The sequence below is a fragment of the Buteo buteo genome, chromosome 13, assembly GCF_964188355.1.
Source record: "Buteo buteo chromosome 13, bButBut1.hap1.1, whole genome shotgun sequence".
Classification (NCBI taxonomy): domain Eukaryota; kingdom Metazoa; phylum Chordata; class Aves; order Accipitriformes; family Accipitridae; genus Buteo; species Buteo buteo.
Window position 1 is genome coordinate 804,874 of NC_134183.1, and position 16,956 is coordinate 821,829.

General features: G+C 58.1%; 1 protein-coding gene across 3 annotated transcripts in view; it reads right to left on the reverse strand.

Annotated features, from left to right (window-relative positions):
* Positions 1 to 16,956, reverse strand: part of DNAH17 (dynein axonemal heavy chain 17) — a 39,519-nt gene that overhangs the window by 21,955 nt on the left and 608 nt on the right. Inside the window, exons 2-41 of one of the 3 annotated variants that reach the window (XM_075044110.1) lie at positions 16,130 to 16,323; positions 15,671 to 15,863; positions 15,485 to 15,584; positions 15,309 to 15,394; positions 15,015 to 15,140; positions 14,534 to 14,689; positions 14,370 to 14,453; positions 13,779 to 13,946; positions 13,431 to 13,547; positions 12,943 to 13,211; positions 12,622 to 12,817; positions 12,330 to 12,476; positions 11,865 to 11,973; positions 11,474 to 11,577; positions 11,230 to 11,370; positions 10,682 to 10,825; positions 10,246 to 10,428; positions 9,892 to 10,146; positions 9,604 to 9,773; positions 9,128 to 9,350; positions 8,932 to 9,048; positions 8,724 to 8,810; positions 8,281 to 8,433; positions 7,496 to 7,744; positions 7,146 to 7,268; positions 6,570 to 6,917; positions 6,400 to 6,491; positions 6,092 to 6,218; positions 5,705 to 5,857; positions 5,108 to 5,233; positions 4,834 to 4,941; positions 4,562 to 4,693; positions 3,915 to 4,075; positions 3,650 to 3,806; positions 3,106 to 3,210; positions 2,436 to 2,593; positions 1,715 to 1,853; positions 1,008 to 1,235; positions 708 to 845; positions 18 to 150 (exon numbers count right to left, since the gene is read on the reverse strand). In XM_075044110.1, the coding sequence (XP_074900211.1) occupies positions 18 to 150; positions 708 to 845; positions 1,008 to 1,235; positions 1,715 to 1,853; positions 2,436 to 2,593; positions 3,106 to 3,210; positions 3,650 to 3,806; positions 3,915 to 4,075; positions 4,562 to 4,693; positions 4,834 to 4,941; positions 5,108 to 5,233; positions 5,705 to 5,857; positions 6,092 to 6,218; positions 6,400 to 6,491; positions 6,570 to 6,917; positions 7,146 to 7,268; positions 7,496 to 7,744; positions 8,281 to 8,433; positions 8,724 to 8,810; positions 8,932 to 9,048; positions 9,128 to 9,350; positions 9,604 to 9,773; positions 9,892 to 10,146; positions 10,246 to 10,428; positions 10,682 to 10,825; positions 11,230 to 11,370; positions 11,474 to 11,577; positions 11,865 to 11,973; positions 12,330 to 12,476; positions 12,622 to 12,817; positions 12,943 to 13,211; positions 13,431 to 13,547; positions 13,779 to 13,946; positions 14,370 to 14,453; positions 14,534 to 14,689; positions 15,015 to 15,140; positions 15,309 to 15,394; positions 15,485 to 15,584; positions 15,671 to 15,863; positions 16,130 to 16,323 (6,199 nt within the window). Of the gene's footprint in view, positions 1 to 17; positions 151 to 707; positions 846 to 1,007; positions 1,236 to 1,714; positions 1,854 to 2,435; positions 2,594 to 3,105; positions 3,211 to 3,649; positions 3,807 to 3,914; positions 4,076 to 4,561; positions 4,694 to 4,833; positions 4,942 to 5,107; positions 5,234 to 5,704; positions 5,858 to 6,091; positions 6,219 to 6,399; positions 6,918 to 7,145; positions 7,269 to 7,495; positions 7,745 to 8,280; positions 8,434 to 8,723; positions 8,811 to 8,931; positions 9,049 to 9,127; positions 9,351 to 9,603; positions 9,774 to 9,891; positions 10,147 to 10,245; positions 10,429 to 10,681; positions 10,826 to 11,229; positions 11,371 to 11,473; positions 11,578 to 11,864; positions 12,058 to 12,329; positions 12,477 to 12,621; positions 12,818 to 12,942; positions 13,212 to 13,430; positions 13,548 to 13,778; positions 13,947 to 14,369; positions 14,454 to 14,533; positions 14,690 to 15,014; positions 15,141 to 15,308; positions 15,395 to 15,484; positions 15,585 to 15,670; positions 15,864 to 16,129; positions 16,324 to 16,956 lie in introns of those variants that run through there. The other 2 variants (XM_075044108.1, XM_075044109.1) reach the window with 2 other exon arrangements.

Below are 16,956 nucleotides of genomic sequence, written 5' to 3' on the forward strand. Positions count from 1 at the left end.
AAGTGTTGGTGTCTCACCATCCTTCCACTCTCGTGTGGATGGATGAATAACCCCAAACAGCTCATTGCAGGTCACAGCCTTTGGGTCGAGGTCCACGGTGACCGGCTTCCGCTTCATGTTTTTGTATGTCTTGTTGAGTGACCTCAGCACCTGCGGAGAGGGCAACCGTGCAGCTGTGGCCGCTGTTCCTACAAGGGTGTCTGCAGCCTTTAGCAGCCTTTGCCTGCAGCCGGGGGCACAGAGCCTTGCTCCCACCCGCTGTGGAGCCCCCAGGCCTGGATAGCTGCTGGGAAGGCTCTGGACCTCCCTCTGCAGAGCCAGCTCCTGGCTGGGATGTTGTGAGAGCCCAGAGCTCCACCAGCCGGCACCATCCTGCCCGTCCTGCCGGCACTGCAGCACGCAGAATATCACGAGAGTGTGCCCCTGCCTCGTCCCTGCCCTCCCCAGGGGTGTCCTGAGCAGTCCCTGAACCATGCCAGCTGGTGCAGGGACAGCCCCATCCCAAACCTGCTCGGCTCCATGGGCTGAGCCTGGCACGTGTGGTGCTGGAGGGCCTGGCATGGCCACGGACACTGGCCGTGCTGCCGTCCTCTACCCAGACACTGCTGCTGCTGCAGCCAGGGGTCTGCACGGACTAGGGAAGTTGTGGGATGTGCTTAGCTGGGGCAGGAGGGGACCCATGTCCTCTGGGATGGTTTGGCCACTACCTGGGACTTGCCGCAGCCGGCATTGCCGACGACAAAGACGGAGTGTCTCACTTGCAGCAGTTCCTCGAGCTGCACCACCTTTAGCACAAAGCTGTCCTCTGCCTGCAGCTTCAGCTCCAGCACGGACTGCTTAATGATCTGGGAAGGAGAGCAGGCGCTGACCACAGACAGCCATCACCACCTTGGCAAGACCTCCAGAGACGAGCCAGCTGCCCCCAGAAGTGCCGAATGGACCTTCAGCCTCTGGACCCTGCCAGGGCTGGGATGTCTGTGGTGCTGGTACCACGCCGGGGCTTGTACCTTCTCAAAGTTGAGGTCCCTCTTCCTGGGGACGTCCAGCGCTGGGAAGAGGTCCCCAATTAGCCCCATGAAGACGGGCAAGTCATCTGTCACAATCTTGGGGATGTTGAAATCTCGTAAAGCTCTCATCAGAACTTGGTCCTCGGCACGGCTGGGATCCCCTCTCTTCAAGGAGCCCGCTACCACCAGCACGGACTTGATGGCCCGCAGACCCCAGTCATAATGGTCCTGGCAACAGGCAGCAAAGTATTACAATTTCACTTTGGTGAGAGAGAACTGCTTTAAACAACATTACAGAGGAACACCCTGCCCATCGCCCCACCGCGAGGTTATCCATGCAGTGTCCAGCAGACTGGACTTAAAGTGAGCTTATGTACAAGACAAGGCCCAGTCTGCCACAACGTGAACGACAGTCTGGCTTGCTTCCTAAATCACTTCTGCTGAGATGAATAATATCTGGATGCTCTCAACTGGCTATATTCTATTCTATTCTATTTTTGGACTTCTTGATTTCTTCCAGAAGGCAGAAATATGCCACATGATGCACCAGTGTGGAAGTGGAATTTGTCCAGCTGTAGACCTGAACTGTGCAGAACGCAAATCAGCACATTACTACCAGCCGAGAAATTTTTAAACTATCCATCATCAGGTTTGAAATTCAAATTAACTCTTCCATCTTAAAGAACCATGCAATATTGTTAAATTACCTGTTTAGACAGTAATTCTTTGCAGAGTGTATACAGCGTAATGAACTTTCTCGCTAGAAGCTTAGCTTCAATAAAACCTTCTGCAACAAGCATGATTTCACAGATCAGTTCAAAATCAGGGACCACCATGGCACAGGGTCTGGAGAAGAGCAGCAGCAGGTTAGCAGGGCTGTGCATGGACATCCACAAGCTCCTCGCCCTCCCACAGCCAGCAAGAATTTGCACTCAAGTTTCCAATATAAATCATTCCTGACTGTTGTTAGCATCAGAGAACCGGGCAGTAATTTACACTGGCTGGGGTCTCTGGAGGTCTCTTGTCCAGCCTCCTGCTCCAGGCAGGGCTCATGTCACAGCTGCATCAGGTCACCCTGGGCCGTCTGCAGTCACTGTTCAAGTTCCTCCAAGGACAGAGATCCCACAGCATGCCTGGGCCAGCCCTTCCAGCACTTGACCCTTTTTTTCTTATTCTCAGTCGGATTTTTAGCTGAAGGTGGCAATTAGACACCCCAAGCATCCTCTTCCCCAGGCTGAGCAGCCCAGCTCTCTCAGCTTCTGACCATCTCAGTGCCAAGGTCTCCCTGACACAACAGCCGCCAGTACACACAAATATCCTCATTTGCACTAGCAAAGGCTTAGGTCACATTATGGATGTAGCACATGAGTATTACTGCAGAGGTAAATGCTGTAATGACTGCCAGTTACACACTGACCCTACAGGTACCTGAACAGAGCTTTTAAGTTTTCGGGCAGTTCTGTCCGTCCTGCGTAGCCAGGGTTCATGGTTATGAACAGCCCAACCGATGGGACCAGAGCGATCGTCTCTCCAAGGAAATTGAATGTTTTCTTCTTGGCACGAATTGCATCTTGAACACATTTCACCTGTCAGGCGAGTGGAGGTGTCAGTGCCAGCGGCCCCGCGGCTCCCTGCCCTGCGCCCCCCGCTCACCCTCACCGCCACCCACGGAAGGCGAGCCTGGAGATTCGGCTGCGCCATCGGCAATGCTAGAAACAACACTGAGAGCTTGCCGAAGCCACGCAGCATAGCAATCCCCTGGCTCAGGAGAGCTGGCCTTGAATCAGCTTCTTGCCAGGCATCATGACGCCTTGGCCCCGGGCTATGGCAGAGCCGGCAGGGTGGGGGTGTGTGTGTGTGTGACAGGCCACCGGGGTGGGACACAGATGGGCTGTGCAATCTTAAACATGCCCAAAGCCCCTGTACTGCTGCGCTTCCCCTCCATTTGTGTCCCAACATGACACAGTGGAAATAACAACAGCAAACCATCCCTCTGAAAGTCAGGTTTAACTGTGACAACGTTCAGTACATGAACTGGAAAATCTCTTCCAGTCCCTATGGCACCACACTGCTGCTGGTTTGTATGGAGAGCATGTACCTGCACTGCAATCACGGACAAAACCTCCACTGAAATGCGATTGAATTCATCAAAACAGCCCCAGGCACCGGTCTGAGCAAGCCCCTTGTAGATATTGCCGCAGGACTGGAGGGAAAGCACCAGAGATGGGCTTCAGACACCAAGCTTTTGCATGGAGGCTGCAATGTGGGGATTTGTTAAGAAAGCTCAAATGCTGGGAGCTGCTCTTGCTTTTATGGTTTGTGCTGTTCCCTAGGGAAATGCCCCACAGTGTTACAACCCTCCTGGGCTCCCACGGGCTTCCAGGGACACGAGCTGGCTGGAGCAGTGGTGGGAGTGAGTGGTGCAGGATGGCACCAGGGACTGCTGCTGGACCCACATGTTTCTCACTGGCTGTCAAGCCGGGGAGAGGAGAGCAGCTTTAGGGCATCGGCGATGGATGCTGCAGCCGAACACAGGGCTTGCAGCCTGCAGCAGTGCCTCCCAAAAGAGGGTCCCCCCTTGTCTTGCTGGACACTCCGTGGCTTTTGCCTCGGTGCCACCGTCCTGCTCACCTACACCTTACCTTGTAGTCCATCTGCTCGGAGCAGTTGAAGACATAGACCATCATGCCCACTGCCCGGCCCAGGTCCTTGGTGGTCTCCGTCTTCCCAGTGCCCGCAGGGCCAGCGGGGGCCCCCCCCATGAAGAGGTGGAGGGACTGTGTCAAGGTGATGTAGCACCTGCGGAGGGGAGGACGTCAGGGCTGAGCAGTGCCAGCAGCGTGGCACAGCCACGGAGCCCGCGTCATTGGCGTGGGCAGCGGGAGGTGCGGGGAGCCGAGCCCTTACCGATCCGTCAGAGGGGTGATGACCAGCCGGGGGGTGTTGCCCAGGTACTCGTAGGAGTACTGGAGCTGAGCGTCGCAGATGTTGGCATAGCAGTGCCTCCTCCCCTCGTCCCAGCGGTGCCGGAGCTGCGACTGCCAGGTGAACTCCTGGGCACTCTCCACCTGCGGAGCAGCCAGTTGCGGAGGGCAGGCAGGCGCCGGTGCTGCCCACCCTGACCCATGGGCAGAGCGAGCTCCCGAACACACATCAGGACCGTTTGTCACCTCCATACACGAGGAGAGTGTGCAAACAGGTCCCAGTGCAATGCTCGGGTGGGTGAGGACCATCCGTCCACGTGGCCCAGCCTGCCCCAAACCCGCCGACTCGGTGCACAGCCCTGCACCAACGGTCCCGGCTCCCGCCGAGCGTGGCAGGAACAAGCAAAACTGCTCCTTCATCTGGTGTTGCACAAGATCCAGCCTGGTCTTATCTGATCCCAGCCATGCTGTCACCTCCCCAGCTCCTGTGCACCCCTAACAACTCATGTGTAGTTTCCTCAAACAATCAGGATACTTTGAAAATATTGGAAAGTAATAAAATAACAGGAAAAACTGTGCTCAGAAGTGCCAAGAAACAAAGCAGTAAAAATACCCTCTTGTAATGAATACCTTTGCAAGGATCATTTTGGCCACAACATCCCTGGCGTGGACATCAATGGTACAGATTGTCATGATCTTCATCCTGTCGCTGGCAGTTAGGTTTCCAATGAGTAGTGAAATTAGTGCATTTAGCTGAGCAATCTGAGGAAGGAAAGACATGATGAACAGAAGAATGACATCATACTTTGCCCATCTCCGTGTGACCCCCGGACTGAACTTCGCCTCTTCAGAACAGAGAGGGGCTGCGGGACAGCTCGAGGTCAGGCCCAAGGGATGCCAACCTGCTTTTTGTTGTAATCCCTCATTGCATTCTCATAGCCTTCCTCCAGCCTTGAAAAGGCAATGCCGACTTCTGTGGTCCACCAGATCTGGGTGCACGTCAGAGCAACCTGCAGCAAACCACAGGGACAAAACGTGGCCATAAAGGGAAATACACCTTGCCCGCGAAGGCTCAGGGCAGGCGCCTGCACCTCCCCGGGCTCTCTCCTTGCTCCTCCTCTTGGACCTTGGCTCCGGGAGCCACCGGCCAGCCCGGCCCTGCGTGGCAGCTCCCACCTGTGCTGGGTAGTCGAACACCCACTGCTCCCGCGGCTTCTCCTCGTAGGTCACCACGGCCTCGGGGATCAGGCACCGCAGGGTGGAGCGCATGCTCGCCAGCACTCGGTTCAGCCAAACCTCGACCTAGAGGGCCACATCCAGCAAACCCTGAGCGTGCAGTTCCTAGCCTGTGTCCAGTCTGGATGCACGACCCCTCGGCAGCGTGCAAGCGGCTCCCTGCTGCTCTGCGCGGCAAGCTTCTCCCTGCGCGTCGTAACAAGCTGCGTGAAAGACCCCGGTACGTGGCCCCGCAGGGCGCTTGCCATGGCAGTTTATGGCGCATGGTCTGAGGGTGAACAACAAAGAGAGGAAAAACACACTGCGACTGCCTGAGGGGCTGCGAGCCTGGAGTGGGTTTATATGACACTGATACTGCTGCAGCGTTGTTCTACACCCATAATGCAGATTCCATTTCTGTTTTTTTTTTTGACTGAAAGGCTTTGTGATTGCATTTTAAAACCGCTGCCAGGCTGTTAGTGCACAGCAAGCGAAAGGCTCATCCCCGTCCTGAACCTGCCCGCCCTGCAAGCGGAGGCTCCATGAAGCTCAGCTGACCTGGCCGGACAAGTCACAGTCCGCATCGAGGGGCACATACTCCTCATCACTACTGAACATCCCCAGGCCAACCTTCAGGGGCTTTTTGTCCGGACTCATCTTGAACTTCAGTTTAGCCAGACTGTCGAACAGCTTCGGGAGATGACGGGACACCTGAGAACAGAGGCACGGCAGAGGTCAGGGACCGCTGTTCCATGGTCCCATCCAGAGGTGTAATCACCACTTGGATTAAATCATGCACAGCTCTCAGGGTGCTGCATCCCTGGGAAGGGGGGTATTAGGGATGGTGTTCTGTCCATTCAGATGAAAAATATTTTAAAACTGCTATAACAAGTTAGCATGCAAGAGGCACAGGACTTGCCTCCATGCTTTATACACAACCCATACCTCAGCTGGCTCATTCCCATTAGACAAAATATCAAGCAGGTCTGCAGAGGAAACAAAGTAGAATCTGGGAAAAGCCAGTCTTTTTGTCTCGAGGTATTCAGCCAAAGCCTTCTCACAGAGCACCAATCTAACAGAAACAAAGGAAAAAACCTGCAGTTAACCCCCTCACATATTAGTTTTCACCCTTTGCTAAGTCCTTGTCCTATTGAAACAGACACCACTTTGGAGAAATCAAACTCCTTCTTTGGCCCTAGACCAGCCAGTGGAGGCCTCTCCGTAACGCTTCATCAGGACAACACAAACCTCACCTTTTCTGCAATGCTTCTAGCTTGTCATAGAGACCAGGCTTGTTCGTAGCTTCAATCACATTGGGAGTTTTTACCGCATCGGCCATTAATTCCTGCAAGAGGAAAAATGCTTCAGCTCTACCTGAGCCAGCAGCGAGCTCTTGGGCCCCAGCAAGGGACAGGCTTCGCACTTTGAAATCTCGATCGATAGCGTCAAAATGCTTCGAGTCCTCCGGCAGTTGACTGCGGATGTCTTCGGAGCCGATGAAGATGCTTTCCAGGTGACTCCATGTCCTCTGCACCTCAAACCAGATGCTGATAACGGAGTCAGTGGTCGACAGCTTCTGCTGCCAGCCTGACACCTCCTGAAGGAAGAAGGCTAGGTACTTGGAGGTCATCAGGTTCTGCAGCTGCACTTGGTTGTCCTCCAGTGTCTCGATAAGCACCTCATCCGACTTGAGCAGCATGATTCCAGTCCTGGTATGGGGCTCGTGCTCGAACCTCATTGTTGCCCAGGTAGCATCCAGGGCATTCAGCACCTGCAGACGGGGCATGAGAAATGAGCTGGACTCCGTGGCGCCAAGTCCCAGACGCTGCGGAAAGGCAAAGCAGTGACAGGAACATCTCCTCCGGGGCACGAGCAACATGGGTGCCACACGCTGGGTGGACTCCAGTCCCCAGGAGCAGGAACACGAGAGCTAACAGCCACAGAGCTGCATTGGAACAGGGCTCTCAGCAAAGCAGGGCAGGAGCCAAGCCCCGTTTACCTTCTCCATCCCTGACTCTTTCATGGCTTTGTCCACTATGCCGCGAACCTCATCCTCGAACTTGTGCAGGTTCAGCTGCAGCAGATCTGCAAGGGTTGTATCCTCGGACATGGTGAAGTTCACCTGGAGCAAAACCGGCATCGTCGGGGCATGGACTCCCCTCCGTGGAGAGGGAGCCCAGCAGCTCACCCAAATGAGCTCATTAACACCCACGTTTAAAGACCCTACGCAAATATTTGTGTATGGCCAGCTTTTAAAACAGATTGCATGCTTCCCCCGACGGATGCAAATCTCAGGAGCCTCCCAGGCCGGGGGTTGGAGCCAGGGAAGGGCGAGAGGGCTGGGAATACCTTTGTTGCCTGCATGAGCTCCTGCCAGTGCCGGTCCCTGATGGCAGGGTTCTGCAGCTCGTTCATGGCACGCAGGGACGTTATCATGTTCTTCACACTGTTGTCCAGCCCTGTGAACGCATCCCAGCTTCTCATCTCCTTATCCAAGCTCCGAATGTCTTTAGCAAATTTCTTACAATCGATATCCATCTGCTCAACATTGATATCCTTCCACCTGGTGGTCTTCCAGTCGTCAATGTTCGTGTTAACCTGAATTTGGGAATACATTTTCACAGGACATGTAATTAGCAGGAGCATTCCTGCCCAGGATGAAGAGCAACATATCCTGTTGGGGTGGGCAGCCCCCGCACCAGCAGACCTGCTCTAATGCTGTGACAACCAGCCCCGAGTCTCATCCCACCTCTCGTGGCAGTGAGACTCTCGAAGGAGCTACAACAACTTTGTACCTTTGGCTGGCAATGCCCAGCTGGTGCAGGGTGCCCATGCCGGGTGCCCGTGCCTGCCAGCAGCAGTCTGCTGTCAAGCCCTTGCCTGGAGGCAGCGTTGGGCATCACAGGCTGTGCAGGGGCCAGCACCGAGCCCAGGGCTCCCAGTCACTGCACTGGACTGCAGACAGCTACCAGCAGCCACCGTCTGCAGATGCTGGGCAGCTCGTCCACAGCCTCAGGAACTTCAAAACTGTGAGGACCAGCTCAGCACATCCCAGAAGCCTGTTCTGCACATCCCCGTGCTCCTGCCTCCTCCTGCCCTTCCCGTCATGCTGGCTCACAGACCGTGACACGTACCAGGACGATCATGTCCCAGAGCTCCTTCAGCAAGCGCACCTCCCTGTGGCATGCTTTGAGCTGTTTATATTCTGGCACTGACACTTCGAACAGCCCGGCTGACTTGGAGAGGGCTGCCATGTCGCTCTCCATGGCAGCGATGCTCTTCTGTTGCTGGCCGGAGAAAAAGAAAAGGACTCAGCCGGGAAGCCTGTGCCAGGGACACATCTCCTACCCCAGCGATGGCTCCATCCCCACTGCAGCACGGCGGGGACAGGAGAGTCGCTGCCGCAGGGCCAGACCCTCCCCATCAGGCTGGGAGCCAGAGCAGGAGCCAGAGCAGGAGCCAGAGCAGCTGTCCCTCCCCAGCCCCCCTGTGTAGCAGCATCTCGTCCACAGGGCCAGAGGAGGCCAGGGAGGGCCAGTGGGGACAGTGGCGGCCCTGGCAGCCTCCCCTTCCTTACCTTGTTCAAAGACTTGTAGGGATCTGGGTCAGTGTACGAAAAAGGGGCTTTTTCCCGGAACCTCTCCCGGAAGGTGTGCTGCCGGCCCTGCGCGGGGATGACGGGGCTCAGGAGGGGCAGCCAGGAGCTGGCAGCCGTGGAGAGCAGCGGGGTCTTCCCGAAGCTGCCGAGAAGCTGTTTGCTCGCCCCCAAGCCCCAGGGCAGGCACCTCGAACTGCTGGCACTTCTTGCGGATGATGTTGACCTCGTTGGCTTGCAGGGGTGCTGCGTTATGCTTGACGCGCAGGCAGAGCTTCTTGGTGCTGTCCCAGCGCTCGGGCAGGTCCTGCAGTGAGCACCGCGTGGTGTCGACAGCCTGGCCACAGGGAGCCCGTGCCCGGCACCCTGCACCCCGAGCATCTCACGTGAAGCTGCAGGTGGATCTCCTCCGGCATCTCCTCTCCGTAAGTGCTGAGCAGGGCGATGGTCTCCTTCAGGGGCTGAAACATGCTGTCGGTTGCTGCCTGCCTCTCCTTGACCCTCATCAGGTGCCCCATCACCCCCACCAGCCCATCATAGTCTCCTTCCTCCAGAGGTTTACTCAAGCCGGCATTTGCCTCTTGGATGAAATCCGACAGCTCCTGGAGACTGGGAAGAAGGTGGTGGCACTCACCGGGCGTCCCCACCGGGGCTCACAACCACCCCCATGCTTGCTCAGGGCTTGCTCTACAGGACACAGCCCCCGGTGACTTGCCCCCGCAGGGCTGCCCAGCACCTTCACGGCTCCGTCCCTCAGGGGCCAGCCCTGTCCTGCCACACAGCGGTGCCTTTGCCACAGCCCAGCCAGGCTCCGGTCAACAGCAGCGCTCCATCCCCACGCTGGGGCTAACCGGGCCCCTACCTGGTAGTGACGTGGCTGGCGAGGTGCTGCCGGAGCGTCAGACCCCGGCGCCTGACGGCACCCAGCAGTGCCTGCTTGAAGGGGCGGCAGTCGCTCTGCAGCCACCCTCCAAACACCTCCATGTTTGCAAACTCCGACACCTCCTCGCACAGCGCCTCGCACGCGTCAATCTGAGGACGAGATCTGGTCACAGCCCGTAGCCGTCACCTCCCCGGGCACCGAGCACCTCCCCAGGTGCCCGGTGTCCTCCTGGGCGCCCAGTGCGTCCCCAGGCACCCTTCCCCACACCTCCTGCTGAAAAAGTTGGAGGGACGGGGCCCTGTGAGCTGGGGGCTCCCCTGGCCGTGGCTCCGGCTCCTCGGGGCCGGGGGCACTGTCCAAGGTGAGGAAGCGCTGCAGGAAGTCCTCAGGGTCCTCCAGCCACAGGTGGGCTTGCTCCTCAAAGTCAGCGCTGTACTCCTCACCTTCTGCCATGGCACTGACCACCAGTGACACCACCTCCTCCCGCATCCTGCTGAGATCTGCCTGCTCCTCCAGGGTGGTCTGAAGGGACGGGCAGAGCTCTTGAGGACCAGCTGGGGCGACTGGGCATCCTCGCCCACCTCCAGCTGAGCCAGGAGGTGCCGCCTGCCACGGACTGACCTTGTAGCTCAGCTTCCCCTCCAGCAGCCGAGGCACGCATGCCGCAGATGTGTAGATATCGCTGAGCAGGCTTTCCATCAGCTCCAAGAAGTTGTTGTCATCTCCCGCGTCCAGCGAGGGATGGTACCGCGCTCTGCCGTCGCGCAGCTCCATGCGCACCTCAAACAATGGGGCCACGTTGGCCTGAAAAAGGTCAGCGCCCCGCGTGGTGCTTCACATCCCACGTCCCCTCCGGCCCCCAGCCACTGTCCCCCCACAGAGGGGACAAGGGGGACACTGGCACCTCTGGCACTTGCTGCCCAGGTGCACCAGGGAGCACTGGGACGGGCATGTCTGGCCAGTAAACAAATGCCTGAAGAAAATAACAGCAAGTGGTGGGACATCCCGAGCATCGCAAAAACAGGGGCACCACACCGCAGGGCAAACCTGGACCTACGTCAGGGGCCATGTTGGTGAGCAGTAGCTGCAGAGATTTGTGGACAAGTCTGAAAAGTCCATCCAGCACGATTCTATCTATGTATCCCACATAGTCCAGCCATATCTGCGATGACTTGTCAGCCTTAAGCAGATCTGCATTCTCCTGCAAGCAGGAAAAAACAATTAGTATTTGTCAATAAGTATCCAGCAAATGTACCAGCTCCTAACACTGTGAGTGAGCCCTCTCTCATTGCCCCTGGGGGTTTGTCCCGCCTGGCTTTGCACGGATCCTGCATCCTTCCCTTTCTCCCAGCTGTACCACACCAGAAGCTGCAGCCAAGACCTCACCCGAGCAGGGAGTGGATTTCTGGAATCCATGTGAGGTGTTCAATGGTCTTCCACTGGAGCTTTGTCTCAGCAGAGACCACAGGATTGCACCCCAGGTTTAAGTTCACAGCTCACAGTTACAGAGCAGGGGACACCACTGGGTTCAGAGCATCGCAGCACACGAGTGCTGGACACACTCCTTGTTAAACCAACTCTGAAGTATCCTGGGATGTGTCTCACCTCCACCATCTCCTGGATCTTTAGACCTGCGTCCCTAATGGCAGCATAGCGCTTGGTTAAGGTGTTTGCTTTCCCATCCAAGTCCAGGAGCGCTGCCTCCTTGTTGTCCTTCCTTTCAAACAAGGGAGCAGCTGAGCACTCCTGCAGGGAGAAGAAAACAGGGCTGCTCCGCTGTGCTGGGGAAGGGTAAATCCCTGCAGGAGGCTTCCCGGGAAGGCTCTCATAAAACACCAGCAAAAGCTACCTCCACCAGTTGGGTGATATTTTCCAAGTTTAATTTTGCTTTCTGGACCCTGGTTTGTAAGTCATACAAGATCTCTCTCATCTCTCGGATGTACTCCATGACACCTGGGAGGAAAATGCACACCCAAGCTTGACAGGTTACACAGACGCCTCCAAGGCAGCAAGCGGCGGTCGGGGCGCTTTGGGGCTATTCGCCATGGCGGGGACACACCGTCCGGCTCCCCGCCTCACCCACCATGCCTGCAGGGCGGGGGTCCGTGTGTCGGGTGTGACGGCCGTGGGGACCCGAGGGCAGCCGCCGGGTGGGAGGCAGGACGGTGCCGAGGACCAGGGACCCCCCAAAAGGAACAAAGAGGATCTCTGGCCTTGGGCTGCCACGGGTGGGTTTGTACCTTCATGGTGCCAAAACAGGGTGTGCTCTGCGCTGGCCAGCTGGCTGTCCACGGCCTCCAGCTCCCCTGCCACCAGCGAGAGCTCCATCGGCAGCAGCCTCTGCTTCACCTGGGGAGCCAACGCATCCGCAGGTGAGCGCTGCAGGTAGCGGAGGGACCCTGCTCCACGTGAGATGCGCTTGCTAGGGCACTGGTTTTACAAAGGAACGGGGTCTCCACCCCACCAACATGGAGCTTGGGGCGCAGAAGGCGGCCAGCGTGGTGGCAGCAGCAGCAGCTTGGCTCAGCCACGGGACAAGCAGGGACCCAGGGTGCTGGTGAAGTGCCTGCTGTACCCCAACCCTGCCAGCCTTCCAGGATCCAATTCGTAAGGGCCTCTTCCCTGGGGGGTCCCCAGGCAGTCTCAGCCTGGCCAGTGCTCAGGGCATGGAAAAGCAGCCAGGTTGTCTCCTCTTTGCAACCTGCCTCATTGTACCAGCCAACGATAAGATCCAGGTTGTCCACAAACTTTTGGAAAGTCTCATTTTGAGCAAAGAGGCTCTCAGCATTGCCTGGGATATCCTTCTGCTGCTGGAAGTTCAAGTACTTCACCTCCCGCAGAACAGCGACGAGCTGCGAGACACAATGACCGGAGAAAAGGCTTGTTAGTAAAACCCAAAATGTCCCACCACAGCCTCTGAGAAAATCAGATTTACATTCAGGTGAGGGATTGCTGACATTCCCCTGCACCAAGCTGACTGCCCGCGCCAGCACTGACCTCTTTGCTGAAGTTCACGCTGAGGAGGGAAGAGCCAGGGTCCCTCAGGATCAAGGGCTGCTCCAGGCTGAAGTGGCAGTCCTGGCCAGCTCCATGCACCCATTCCTCGTAGACCTTCTTGCGGTAACCTTGCAGCAGTCCCATCATTTCTTTGTACTTCCCAGATACCAGTTGAGCTTCAGCACTGACCATCACACTGTCAAGGTCATGATAAAGAAGCAGCGGCTGCAGTAGGGCATGGGAGGAGACACACACCGGGCCAGACCCTGCCCCGGCTGCTGGCCCGCATCCCTGTGGGGTGACAGGGTGACCTGCACGTACGGGTGGCTGATGGCGAACAAGTCCCTGTGTGGCCCCTCCAGCCGCTGCTGCAGCTCCAGAGCCCACTTCAGCTGCCCGGCCACTGGCGGCATGTTTTTGTTGATGGCCGGGCTGCCCCTGTGCAGCGGCGGGGAAGCGGTCTGGGCATCATACAGCACCTTCACGTTCTCCAGCTCAGCCTTAAACATTCCCAGCAAGGCTGAGTAATAGGGGGAAACCTCAGCCTTTATCAAAGGTCGCTCCAACAGGGAGGCAAACATGTGCACCAACTGCAGGAGAAAGAGGTTTCGGCTTCTGTGCTCCAGAGCATCACTGGAACGGCCCAGTGACAGCCCCACAGTCGTTCCCAAGCACAGGTGCAGCGTGCTGGGCTGCAGGCAACGTGCCTGCTGCCAGCCTCTGGCGCTCAGGCAAGGATGCCCTGTGCCCGAGGCCAGGACCTGTCAAGCCGGGGGGGGGGGACACGAGATGGGGGGGGCCACGTGTACCTTCACAGAGGATGCCAGGCAGTTGCAGTCATCAAAGCCTTGGCAGAAGATGGTGGCCAGCCGCCTGTCTGCATCCTGAATCTTCTTCTGGAACTCTGCAAAGTCTTTGTTCAATTTCTGCCAGTAAGAGCAAAATGATTTAAGCTGGCACAGCCTCTGCACTTCCTTCCCAAATCCTTCCTGAAGGATTCGCTGAACCCAGACAGCCAGGAACCCCATGACCTGCCCCAGCGCAAGCATGCGTGCTGCCATGGGACAGTTTTACACACAGGTCTTCCAGCGTGTTCTGGCAAGTGCTTTTTTTTTCATTTAGCAGGTGCTTACACTTCCATACCAGCAGTCACTCACCTCTTCTGCAGGGTCTAAGGGATCATATTTGCAATCAGCAAAACTCTTGATGAGTTCGGACACCTCCTCGTAGATCTGAAACATCTGGCTCCCAAGGATATTTCCTCTCACTCCTCCCAGCTCTGCCTTCTCCAGCTTCAGAAACTCGATAGCTGTCTGGTACAGCTCCTGGCAAGCACAGACCATCATCTCACCCGGCTCCTCTCAGTGGGAAACCTCGGCTCCCTGAGCCCCAGTGCTACGGGTGCAGGAGCTGCAGCAGGCACAGGGCTGCATCCTGAGAGCTCCCCGCTCCCGAGAAGCATCCTTCCCAGAGGGCACTTTGTGGCCTGGCTGGGGGTACCCATCCAGCCCCAGGGGTGCGGGGGCACTGGTGTCCTGCTGGGGATGATGCCGCTGCACTCCCAGCAATGCATCACTGCTGGGCTCCCGCCTGCCCTCTGCTCCTTGCCTGTGCGGGCAGCCCCAGCCCACCCTGGGGCTGGAGCAGAGTTTGCCCCTGTGCTGCTCTCAGGGGACCACCCCAGCATCCCCAGGGCACAGGGAGCCCACATGGGCCTGGTGCCGTGCCCCAAAATGCTGTGCTGTCACCTCAATGATCTTGAGCCTGTGCAAGAAGGAGTCCATTCTCCTGAAGACGAGGGAAGGGGGAAAATCCCAGAGCTGCGGCTCCTCCTGGAAGCAGAGAGGGTCCATCAGCGAACAGAGCTGGGGTGGATGGGGCCAGTCGGACCCGCAGCATCGCTGGCACCCACCGGGAACAACGTGGGCATCAGGTTGGAGCAGTAAGTGCTGTAGGACTGGAAGAGCTTCTCTATGGTGGAAATGCTCAGTCTGATTCCTCCTAAGGCCTCTTCGGTTTCTCCTTGCAGCCCCTTCATCACGTCCTCTGGGCTCAGGAAGTTACGGGTCTAGGACAGACAAATGCAGGCAGGGGCTGTTGGCAGAGGGGAGCATGGGGGGCTCCTCCTGCCCCCATCTACCCTCTGGCCCCATGGGCTCTCTGGCGATCACCTGCAGCCCACATCTGCCCCAAACCCCCTCCAGCCCTATATAGGGGCTTTGCTGATCCCTTGGTGGGGTGTCTCTACGTCATCCCAGCTGGGCTCCCCCTGCCTGCCCCGTGTCACCCCTCCTGCCAACGGTCCCACAGTGGGGCAGCGGGAGGAGATGGCGATGGCTCGGTGCTGCCCTACCCCTGTCCCGCCGGAGCCGGCGCCGGCCCCGGGGCTCTACCATCTCAATGAGGAGGTTGCAGATCTCCTGCAGGACGACGATGGTGTGGGCAGGCGAGCTGTAGTACTGGCAGTGAGCACGGAGGAGGCGGACGGTGCACAGTGCCCTGTCCATGTAGGGCTGCAGCTGTGGGAGCAGAGGCCCGTTAGCGCGGGGCCGTGGCCGTGCTAACGAGGGTCGGGCAGAGCCGGGGTGGATCCACACCCACAAGCAGCCTCTGGGGCTCAGCGTTGCTGCCTCTACCTGGATGATGAAGCCAGGCAGTGCCTGGTTATTTTGTCATACACAACTTACCTGGGAGTAATCCACTTGCTCCATCTCTTCCAGCAGGATCCGAAGCGGTTGCAGGTGGAGGCTGACATCTTTGGCCTCCTCCAGGCCTGGGCCAGGGGAGAAACTCCACGTTGGGGATGGGGAAGCCTCACCGGAGAGGCAGAGGCAGCTGCCCACCACATCACCCGGGGGCTTACCAGCACTGACATCCCTGAACATGCTCTGGAGCGCTGGCCAGTAGCAGCTGTTGGCCTTCTCCAGTATCTCGGCCAGTGCCGTCACTCGGGGTGAGAGCAGCTGGCAGGGCAGAGATGGCGGGCTCAGCGCTGGGAGCTCAGCACCAGGGACACGGGGCTGCCGGCCGCTCACGGGCGAGGCGGTACCTGGTCGTTGATGCACTGCAGGTTGCCCATCCTGGTGTGCCAGAACTCGAACTCGGTCCTGGGCAGGGGGTGCTGCCCCTCCAGCAGCGGCTGCGCCGAGTCCTTGCTCAGGATGTCTCTGATCTGGTGGGACCACTCGATGATGATGGTCTCGATGGCGTGCAGCACTGAAACGTCCACAGGCCCTTCCAGGCTGAAAGGCAGCTGGGTTATGCTCCAGCAGTGGGACTGGCCCCGAAACACACCGGGGGAGCCCCACACGCCTGTTTGTTGCCAACTCTGTCGGCACAGCAGCCTGTACGAGCCTCTTGAAGGCGCTCTGCTGCTGAGGGGTGGCTGTGCCCAGGGATGCTCAGGGACCAAGCCAGTGTCCCAGCTCCTGTCCCTCCCAGAGGGACTCATGCTGCCCTGAGCCCCTGCCAGGCTTCGCTGGCACCGAGCAGCGCCAGCAGCACCCACCATTCCAGGACAGTGCTGGAGCCATCCTGGCTGTCCAGGTGCTCAGGCAGCCGGAGCAGCGGCTTCCCCTGGATCTTCCCGCCCATCACGAACATCTCGTTCTTCAGCCGGTGGACTTGTCGCTTGATGTCCTCCACCACCACCCCAGGCCAGCCTGCCGTGTTCTCCTTGCTCAGGAGCAGGGGGGACATGACCTGGAGGAGGGGGTTCAGTTGGGCGCTCAGTCGAGCTCTCCCCTTGCAAAGGGCAGCATGCAGCCATGCTGGTTTGCACAGCGTCCCCTCTTGCTGCCCATCCAAGCACCGTCTCAGCCTGGCCACAGCTCTGGCAGCCATTGATGGGTTCTACTCATGTTTTTCTCTCTCATCAGCGTGACCGGGAGTCCCCTCACCCTCTGGTGGATTTCCCACTCTCATGTGTTGGGAAGTGCTGGGAGCAGAGCAGTGAGTGCACCCAGTGGGGTCAGAGGCTGGTGCATGAGCAAAAGCCCCTGGCATTGAGGAGGAGGAATTGCAGGGGCTCCTGGGACCTGACTCAGCTTTTGGGTGCTCTGGGCTGGCAGGCCTCTGAGCGGGAATATTTATCGGAAGTTTGAGAAAAATCCACTCAGACATTTCCCAGCTGTGGGGCACGGAGAAGGGGGAATTACACTCAGTTTTTAAAACCACAGGGAGGAAGCGATCCAGCTGGGGCCTGGGAGAAAATTGGGCTTGTGACCTTCACCCAGCTCTGTGTCCTGGTGGGGCTCAGCCAGCCCACGAGCACAGCAGGGCAGGCGGCCAGGAGCCACCGTGAGGCCAGGGCCAGCGCCTGGGGCAATTTTTCTT